The following is a 10,833-nucleotide window of genomic DNA, read 5'->3' on the forward strand; positions in this document are numbered from 1 at the left end:
TTTCATGGTAATGAGAAAGCACCATCCTTTTTTACCTGTTTCATATTAAACATTTGTCACACTCCTTCCAGTTTTTACTGATTTTTGTGTTTTCTAGAATCAATAAAAAAAATCAACAAAAATATCAAAATAAGAGCATAAGTATAGACAAAGATAAAACTAAATTAGTTCAGATCTTTGATGGACAAAAACAAATTCTTGATCCCCACGAGGTTTATGTTCATAGAAAGGAAATATTAGGAAAGAAGCCAGGAAAGCCATAAAAAGATTTCTTTTGATTTTTTTTTCTGTCCTTGAATAAAATATTAGTGCTAATAAAAAAATAAATTTAAAGGCTATGCACAAAGTCATCTTAATAATTAAGTAGACGCATCCATTTCTTATTTAATACCTTTGCAAAATATAAAAATATCAAGAAAACTATGAGCCATGAACAAATGTGATCATCTCAGTACAACCAGTTAGTGAGAACCTCATGTGGTTTCAGTAACGAAGTTTCAAACTGCTGGATCTTCTTTTTGCCTTTAGTCCACAAAAACAAATGCAAATTTCAAAAATGCATCAACTTACTCCAAATAATTTAAGGGTGATCCGTTTTTTCAAGTGTGCCGGTGCCATTTGTGCAGATTCTGTTCTGTCAGCGGTTAAACTGACATCTGCAGTCCAAAAGCTGCTGACGCAAAATATTTGGTTGCTTCTTTATCCCATGTGCTATCCTAGGCATTTTAACATTGGGAGTTGGGTCATCTAGACCCACTAGACAGTGTGCTGAACCTTTTTTCTTTAATGATTTGTAATCTTCACTGGTGTCCATGGATTACATGAAATCTTTCCACCTTTATCCACCTTTGTCATGGTAGGGAGAACACGTCAATGTAAGGGTGAGGTCATCTAAGATAGCACAAGGGTAAAAGAAAGCTGCATCCTTTACTTTGCAGACATTCTCTTTTATCAAATCAGACTTTAGTTCTGAAGCCTTTTTGTACAGTAGTACCACAAAGTGCTTTACAGATTAAAAAGTTCCTAAATACATACTCAAAATTAACTTAAAATTTTGATATTTGAGAATAAAAAATGACTAAAAAATGATAAAATGATACTAGAAACCTGGACTTTGGTCCACCCATTCCTGGGACATGTGAGACTACCCTGGTGATGTCAAAGACTCCTTGACACAAATCATATTGAAAATTATGTAAATAAATTGATCAATCACTCTTAAGTTGCTATCACACTAGACAGGTCTAGGGATTTGCTTCAAATGTTAATACATTTCACTCCTTCATTTGGGTTTTCTGATTTTTAAACGTAGTGCTTTCAGAAGTGAATCCATTGCGGATACTGGCCAAACCAACTGGCATAAACCAGCAGTTTAGAATCAGAATCAGAATAAGCAGACTTATTGTCACAGGCATAAGCATATGTAGTACATCATGCAGTTGTCCAATTGACAGAGTAGTCGAGTGGCGGCCAACATTCACCTGCGTCATCTTCTTTGGTAGTGAGAAAAGGGGGACATTTGCATGAATGATGATGGGAGACAGAGACAGCAAAACAAATAACAACAAAAAAGTATCCATCTGCAGAGAAACATCCCTTATTTTCTTGAAAGTTCACTACATTTGTTTGTTTTCGTTCAATTTTCAACCCAGTTAGCCTCTAAATTTGGTTATTATTTTCCACGTATGTGTTTCATTTAGTCAGGTCATGGAAAAAGTGGGCAAATGTGACACAGTTGTTTGTTGTGCAGCCGACTGTTACTTGTTACAGGTAAATGAAGTAAATCATATGCAAGGAGCATACCATTAAACAGTTTAAACATTTTGTTTCATGTATTATTGTATTGTATTGTATTATTATTATGACATTTTTTCCTTTTTTTTAAAAAAAACCAACCCTTTATTCCAAATACCTTTTCCCCTTTTCAAGATCTTTTTCTCTGCTTCCTCTTTAAAGCCAACACTTAGTACGTTTTAATCTGACTCCTTGACCTTCTGTGCCTCCCTTCTCTGCAGTATCTTTTCATTCTTGAAACAAAATACTCCCACGTTGTTTGTCCTGCGTGGTCTGGGAATTTGGGTTGGGGCATCTTCATTTTGAATCTTGGTGTCCCAGTTTTCAACTGAAGTCCACTTTTCCAAGGCCACAGACTGTTTTGATGATGAAGAATTAATGATGCTGCTTTTAACTGTTTTAAATTTTTAATAAACAAGCCCAAGCATTCCACCTCACTATGGCCAGTTATTATTCTGATTGTGTAACAACTGTTGTGCAGAAAGAAAACTCTAACAACACCATAGTGAAATCACTATAGCAGCAAAAGACATACATTTAGCTATATGGAGCTTCATGTAACCAGGATATTGTATAATTAAGCCTAGCAAAGTTTTGCTAAAAAATTTTTTAACTGATATTTATTGTTTATTTTTAAGCTTTTTCTCTGTCCTGACACAAGACTGTGCCTGAACTGAAACCTCCAGGTCACTGGCTAAGAGCCCAGTGGAGAGCCTTTTGTTCCTCAGCTTTGGGGCTAAATTTGTGTTTAATGATGTGTAAAGTACAGCAAAAGGGCTCCAAATTCATATTTATTCAGCAATTTAGCTAACAGCAGACGACAGATAAACCTCTCATAAAGTTCTATATACTGTATACAAGGTTTGACTTGATCAGAACATGATCTTGTGTCGCTAAAGCCCATTTCCCACTGGTGAGGTCGTGTCAGAGTCCACATGGTCCCAAAGCGAGGCTCCATATCTGCGATTTCCCTCTCTAAGCACTGGTCAAGCAGCCCGTCTTTCAGAGGTGTGCAATGGCAGCGGCCTTTGGATTTGAGGATGGGATAGAAGTGCTGTCAGCTGGGATGGATCTCGCGCCCGATAGAAGTGATAAATGCAGCCCCCCTACTGTCTAAATATATGTAAACCATACCTGGGCGCTGATGATAAAACAGTTTATTATGAAGACATTGGTACCCAGTGGTGCTGTTAGCGCAACACAACCTTAGTGAGATGTATGGTTTCATTAAATAAAAGTGGAAAACTGACAAAGCAATTTTTTGCAGGAATTTGCTGTTTTGTTTATAATAATGTATATATTTTTAAAATCATTAAACTTACCTTTAAATGTAATTTTTTGAAATTGGAATGACTTCTGCAACATTTAAACTTGTTCTTTACAATAACACAAACTGCTAATATTTCAGGTTTAATTGTTGGGTTTTAATCATTTTATTAGGAAACGATGTGTCACAAAAACGCACTAACACTGCGATTGATTTTACACAAAAGTTAAGAGTATATTCTAGTCTTACAATTTTATTTAGTCTAAAAGATAATGTAAACTATTAATTCATGTTAATATCAGGAGAGATCAGTGATGATTGTAGTCCACCTAACATGGATCCGGACATTTCTTTGAAAACTCCATCATGAAACCTTCTAAAACACTTCTCAAAACTAAATGTAATCAGTATATAAAACAACACAAAATATAATCACAATTTCACCTCGCCACAGTAGGGTTATAAAAGTTTGAAATGATTCTGAGAGACATTTCATAAAGAATACTGTACAGTTTTTAAGTCAAATTAAGGACAAAAAAGGTGAAATATGTTGTTTCTTCATCTAATTTTCAGTACAGTTTCAATGCTTTTGTCTGATAATTTCTACAAGATGCTTTTCATGATTTTTTCTCTCTCAATTCTTTATTTTCAGTTTGCCTTTTTTCTGCAAGGATTCAAAACTTCTTATCAACCCTCAAAGAACTTGACAAAAAAGGAGCAGACAGAATGCCATCCCTCACTGCAGTAAGTCTGCACTGGCTGCATGTCGCTCATCATTTTTTCCTCCTCAGCTTCAGTCCTCTCTTCTCTCTTCTTTTTCTCCTCTTCCTCATCTTTCTCCTTCTTCTGTCTCTTCTCTGCCTTCTCCCCATCTGAGCTCTTCACACCAGCTGTGGCTTTCTTCTTTCCTCCTTCTTTTCCCCGTTTCTTTTCCTCCTCTCCGTTGCGCAGGGCAAGCTTCATGTGAGCCTCAACAGGTGCCTTCTTACAGGTTTTGGCCTTCAAGAACTTCTCCCCTTCACAAGCGTTCATCCTTTTCTTCAGCTTTCCCACCAGTTGCTTCCAGTACTGGCTGGACTTCACTCCATAGGCCTGGCACAGGTCGGGTTTACCAACATAGCGGCACCAATACCTGTAGTAGAATTGGGAAATGAGAAACTACAGTAATTGCTTTTAAAAATAGCAATTCGATTAGTAAAAATAGGTGTTGTTTTATGGTTTTTCTGTTTAAGATTAGTTTTCCAAAAACATACAATGTACATATTTGCTAAAACCAGAAGGCTTGTTGGAAACATGTTACCCAAAAAGAAAAATAGTCATTAAAAACACATAAAAATAATTTTTCAGAGGGAATGCCTTGTTTTTGAAAGGTTATTTCATCTAAATGTGGCTTTTATTGAATAAAAATCTATTTGGGAGAGTCTCACCTGGCCTCGTTTCCTGTAGCTTCAATGCTGCAGTTGACCATCAGGCTCACCAAACCCTCACCGGAGGTCTGCCAAGTGCAGCTGTGCCCTTCCTTGGTAGTAAACTCTCCGGAGCTGAGGACTGAGCGGCTTCTGGGCTTCTTAGCTGGTTGAGATGTCGGCAGAGGCTGATGTGGTTTGATGCGCTTTTCTTGGCCATTATGGCGTTTGGCACCAGCGCAGATGAGGAAGCATAGGAGGAGGAAGATTATCCATGGTGAAGCGTGCATGGTGGCTGGAGAGGGATGTTTGGTCAGGTCATGAAAATAGAAGAAAAAGTGGGCAAATGTGAAACAATACATACAAAAGGAATCAAGAGTTGTTTGCAGTACAATACTTGTTACAGGTAAATGAAATAAATCACATACGAAGAGGATACAACTTGTATACGGCAATTTATTTTGTATTAAAAGTTTGGCATTATTTCAAGGAACATTTTTGAAGTGAAAAGCAATTCTTTTGATAGAAGTCTCACAATGTTAAAAACGTGGAATCAAAAGGAAACTGATGGATGTAAGGGGGAAGTGCTGGTTGTCTTAAAACCCCTTGTCATTACATTTGTGTCCTTTTTAAAAGTACATTTCCTATTAAAGATGATTTCTAAGATTAAAAAAAGAACTTTTGAATCTGACAAAAGAGTAAAGAAAGTAAAGGTAAAGTAAAGAAAAGGCCCAATCGTGGGAAAAATGGTCTCTGCCAGTGACTTAGTGAAAATCAGCCATGACTAAAGTCCCCCTCTGAGAAATATGTTTGAGTTTTTGACATGTAATTGTGGCAATTTCCTTATGTAAGAGGACAGATGAGAATTTCTCCTTTTAAATCATTGTCAATCAGACTGTTGCAAAGACGCTTGGTTTGAATCAATGATCTGCCCCATCCAGCGTGCACAAGCTCATGTGCGAGAGAAGAGGAGATGGCACATTGCTGAGTTCTTTGCACGTATTTTAAGTGCATCCAAGACTGGCGGCAAGTATCTAAAATGAAACTTAAAGGTAAAGTCTGAAATGTTTTCTCTGCATTTGTGTTCTCGTTCTGACCGAGTTTGAAGGTTTGCTGTCCCGCTTTAACCAGAGAGGGTAAAAATGAAAACCTAAATAAAATCAGGGGACCTTTTTTTTATTATTGACTCAATGAATATAAGAAAAATATGCAGTTCAGGAGGCTCCAGCAGGCTAGCTCCTCATCACGCAGCGGGTCTCTGTCTGACCTCCAGCTCGCCTCCCTGGATTGGATCGGCCTGCGACAGACTGTTCCAGGTGTATACGTGTATACGCCTTGCCCAACAGTAGCCGGGACGGGTATTGTTGGACGATTTGGTTCAGACAAGTACCAAATTGCGCAGCGCTACTGAAATCGCGCTGCTACCAGACCTTTGCGCCGCACCCTTCTTTTAAATGGACCTCAGATTGCATCTGTACCACTGCCTTAACATTGGAACTGGCCGCCTCTACCGTGCGAATCGCAATCGGTGTGAACGCACCTTAGCCTTAACCCGTAATCCTAAACTTAACCCTTCCTCCGGGTCCGTGTGGCACTGGCGCTATTTGGAAAATTACCTGCGAATAGTCACTTTCTTTGTGGCATTTCATTGTTTTTGCTGTTCATGTAAATGTCAACCACTTTCACAGTGTCGCCATTGAGTCAAGCTCTTCACTCATGCAAGACACAAATTGCAGAAAGAGTGGATTGAGGGTTGAGCTACTCAGCTTAGCACCAATGGCCACGCCAATCTAGAGGAGATTTTGGCAACAGAGGCTTCAGATAAAAATGAAATGTGGCTTTTTAAGACATTTATGTTGTGGGGTTTTGGTTAAAAACGTCATAATCATAACTAAAACACCACTGGAACCTTTTTATGAAAAAAAAAATCATAGGGGGACTTTCAGAAACAGCATCACATAGCAACTCCAGATAAATGTTCATGTTAGCTAACCAAACACAACAAACTAAAGGTCTGTTAAGCCATTGTTCTATTTCTCTTACTGATAGCTGTATAGATAGTGAGGGGTATTATATTTTTTTAAAATAAACCTGGTTTATTTAAATGTGATTTTCCAATGTTATTTGGGAAAAACTGGGGCTCTCATTTCCTCATGAAATAACTTTACATACTTAGACTCAAATAATAAGCTGCTTCTTTGTGCGGGAGTTAAAAACACTTAATATTATGGTGATTAAGAGAGATTAATGAAACCATATGCAACCAAGGCTACTCTTTGTGCTGCATGGAAAAAAACCTGTTAGTAGTTCAAGACTTATGGAGTTATGTGTGTTTTTCCAGATTCAATTAGTCTCCAATTAATTTAATGTGATTGGTTTGTGTTACAAACACAATCAATAAAGTATGCAAACAAATCAGCGGGATTATATATCTTAAATTCTCATCCATTAAATCTCTTCCTTCATTAACTATAGAAGCTTCTTAAAAGCATTAGTGGTTTAGGACCAACTGTGCACACAGCATGACACAAAAGTGTGCATTACACATACCCTGAGAAATGAATAAATGCTCTGAACTGTAATTAATGCGGATGTACTGACAAGCCGAATTCATGTAAGATACACACAAATATGTTCAATTTATGCTGATGATAGGTAACTTTAAGAGTCTGGTACTACCCATTGTGCCATTGGGGTTCATCCGTTAAACCTAAAGTTCAGTGAAAGCAGATAACTTTGACATATTTTTTAGGAATTACCTTGGTCATAATTGTACAAGAAGAAACAAATTTGATCACTGTGCTATATTATCAAATTTTGTTTACATCAAAAAACAAAACAGAAAAACATGTTAAGTCTCTAAAGCTGCATTCACACCATGCTTGGAAACGCGCATTCAAGCGATCACTTTCAATGGAAAGTCTGTGTAAACATGCGTAAACAGATAGAATTCCGCATTCCAAACTCTCACGTGTCCCTATAAAAGATTTTAAGTCCGTTTTCAGGCTCAACATACAAAGAGCGCAGCAATTGAACACGCATTGAAAGTTGAACCAGTTGAACTTTGGTCAATCAGGAACTCAGGTTTGGTAGTGACATGTGGGTAGCATACATTTTAATTCACCAAAGTGCCAACCGTTTGAAAATTGAACATGGAGGAGAACTTAATGGTTGCGGTTTGTGCCTGACCAGAATTCTATGACACAAAGTCTTTCACATATGGGAATAAAGCTGGGACAAAAAAAGTCTGGAGCAAAATTTGTCAGATTTGCACCGCTTCAACATTACAAATCATCCTCTTCCAACTGTAGGTACATGTGCTGGTATCGGGAAGCAACAGTCCAGTATGAACACCATATGCTAAAAGCGTGTTCAAGAATGCACCTAAGGCGCGCTCGTGAATGTGGCCGGTGTGAATGTAGCTAAACACTTTTACACAGAAGGCCATCATGGTGCAGTGGAAGAGCGGTCGACCTCTGAGCGGAAGATTGTAGGTTCAAGTCCTGCCTTGCCCGCCTATGTGTTGAAGTGTCCTTGGGCAAGTCACTGAACCCCATCTTGCCTCTGGTGGAAGGTTGGCACCAGTGTTCAGCAGTGGAGCCACAATCAGTGTGTGAATGGATGAATACCATAATGTAGCAGTTAAAGAGTAATCAATAGGATTCAGTTCAAGTCAACTGACACCTCTTTTGTAGAGCATTTTCACACTGCACTGAGTTCTAGTGGAGATTTGGTCATCTTTGGATCGTCTGCTGGTTCAGACAAGTGTAAAAACTCATCTCTGTCCATTCAAAATAATCCCACCAAACTTTATAAGCCCATTGTCTTCTGGTCTTAAAGTTTGAGAAGTCAGTGGATGATCTGATGATAACTGCAAAACAAGCCCCCTGGAAATAAATAAAACATTCTTAACATTATAAAAAAAAACAAAATCAGCCAATGGGGTAAGAAAAAAAGTCTTATCAAGAATTCATATTTCAATGTAAGAAAAAGATTTTAGTCACTAAGACAAGTTTTCTTAAACTTCTTAAACTGCTGTTGAAAAACTTTTTTGAAAAAGTTATTTTCCTTGAAAGACATAAAATAAGACAATTTCTTTTGAAACGATAGTCTTTCTTAAACTTCGGTTTTTACAGTGTAGCTAAATGTTTTCCACATTTGATCACACTGATTGGAATATAAAAAATATATCATAAAAGGAAAAAAAAAATCACCCCTATAGGAACATCTTTTTAACCTAAAAACAACCAAATTGCCAAAAATAGTCCATATTAAAAAAAGTGCAGCCACAGAAGCCACAATATTTTTCAGCGAGAATTTTAAAAGGAATATTGGTTAGCCCATTTATAATGTGTCTTTTAGTGTTAAGAATGTGCAAAATATATTATGTTTACCTAATTTATAGCAGTTTTTCCAATATATCGATCCTGTCATGAAATTTTGTGTCCTGATAAAACTTTTTACATTTCTAGAAAAGCGTAGATTTTCTAAACTTCTTGCTGTTGAAATGTTCTTATTACTTTATGTTTATTTACATTTACCCATGTCTGAGGTTCCTTCAGATGTGAGTACAAAAAGCTGGTGTGTGCAGGACATCCATTTTTGTCACACTGCAACCTTTACTTTTTCAACTTTCTCAGTAGATGTTATAGTATTATATGTATAGTATAGATGTTATGTTATAGTATAAACAGTATTTAACCCTAAGTAGTTCATGGTAACGATATAAAAGAAGCAACTTTGCGATAGCGGTTTTTTAACATTTTGTATACTTAAAGTTCTGTTTATGAAACAAGTAACTGGACTTCCTTTGTTAGTCTAATTTCACATTTCTCAGTCTTTTTTTACAAACTCTTTGTTAATCCACACTGTTGTGTTTTAAGTTATGGACCAAATATTTGACCCCTTCCTAAAACCTGACTTGAAAAATTTGGAAAAATAAAGGACTCTTGAAATGTTTTTTTTAATGAAATCCATTAAGAGTCTTCTCTGTATCTTCAATACATGAAAGTTAGACGGACTGAGAAGCGGTCAGGTGAAGGACATATTGAAAAGGAAGGACACCCCCCCACCACCCTAAAACACACTTACTATTCTGAGTACAGACAATGTCATTTTTCGAGAAGCAGTTTCCCCACACGATACAGCATGTCTCACTTCATTAAAAAAACTGTTTATTCCGTTTTTCCAAAGTGACTTAGGCTCAGCTGCACATAAATAAAACATCATGCTTCACCTTAAAAAAAAAAGTTAGGTGAAAGAAAAGGTTGAAAGTCCTCATCTGATTTCTTTTTAGCAGTGAGTTGTTGGGGTACAAAGTTTGCTCTTGTTTTTGCATCTTGGGAAACCAAGATAACCTCATAAATACTGATTACAGGAGCAGAAAATTCACCTCTCTACCAAAACATTTCACCCAGTTTTTTGGAACATGAACAACAAAGAAACACAAGGGGAGCAAAAAAAAATAATCCCCCCTCTACACACACACACAACCCCCCTACCTCTTTTCCCCCCTTGTCCTTCAAAACACCCTCATCAATAAATCATTGTAAAACACAAGACTTTCCTCACTGCCTCAGAAGATGCAGGATTTGGTTGCATGTGTTTGTGGAAAAGTGTAAATGCAGAGCAGAGAGAAGTTTGTTTGGTGTGAGCAAAGGTCCGGCGTTCTTACCCCGTGTCTCTCCTCTGAACGAGTCGCTGTGTGAATGTGGGGGCCACAATCGCTCAGAGAAAAGAGGGAGAAGGCAAGGATAAAGGAGGAGAAAGAGGAGGAGGGGGACTGTGGGGAATGAGGAGCAGCATACGAACATGTACCCACCAAAAGCTGAAGGATCCCCCCCCCCTTCTCTTCCCAACACACACAAACACTGAAAGTGTGTGAAAAAAGAACAAAGGACACACTTGCTGTATGACTGTGGAGAACACTGACATACTTTGTAAGCGTGGACGCTTCTGTGTCACGCACACTTACGATTATTGTACACTCTTGAAGCACTTGGGTTATTCATGTTGGAATATTATTTTGGGTTACTTTTGTGAGCAATAAATATTTTAGGTTATAGTGATTTAATTTTAAACCAAATTTGTTCCTTTTTTTAGGTTTTAAACAGTAACCCAGCAAAATTACCCCTTTTTTTAACATGAAATGGAGTTTTTAGTGACTACAGATCTCTTTAATGTAAAAGTATTTTATTATTTTCTTTGTTACTGTCTATTTGCTGTTATTTTATGTCAGATTTTTGCTTATCAGTTAGTGTTGCATGTTGTTTTCTAGATTGTTTACTCATGCATTTTATTCAATTAGTTGTTTTTATAAGTATTGAATTAATTAATGTATTATTAAATAAGAATCTCTTTAATGTT

General features: G+C 37.2%; 1 protein-coding gene across 2 annotated transcripts; it reads right to left on the reverse strand.

Annotated features, from left to right (window-relative positions):
• Window positions 1–3,196: 3,196 nt before the first annotated feature.
• Window positions 3,197–10,300, reverse strand: fgfbp3 (fibroblast growth factor binding protein 3). 2 transcript variants are annotated; one of them, XM_004084747.5, is made up of 3 exons: window positions 10,142–10,300; window positions 4,489–4,762; window positions 3,197–4,193 (listed from the first exon to the last, which is right to left on the reverse strand). In XM_004084747.5, the coding sequence occupies exons 1-3, from the start codon at window positions 10,278–10,280 to the stop codon at window positions 3,749–3,751; spliced, it is 858 nt and encodes a 285-aa protein (XP_004084795.2). In that variant the 5' UTR covers window positions 10,281–10,300; the 3' UTR covers window positions 3,197–3,748. The 2 variants fall into 2 exon arrangements, with proteins under 2 accessions (XP_004084795.2, XP_078788633.1); XM_078932507.1 differs by lacking the exon at window positions 10,142–10,300 and adding an exon at window positions 9,969–10,057.
• Between the last annotated feature and the right edge of the window lie 533 nt (window positions 10,301–10,833).

Source organism: Oryzias latipes, chromosome 15 (genome assembly GCF_053564925.1).
Source record: "Oryzias latipes strain Hd-rR chromosome 15, Olatipes_Hd-rR_3.1".
Taxonomy (NCBI): Eukaryota; Metazoa; Chordata; class Actinopteri; order Beloniformes; family Adrianichthyidae; genus Oryzias; species Oryzias latipes.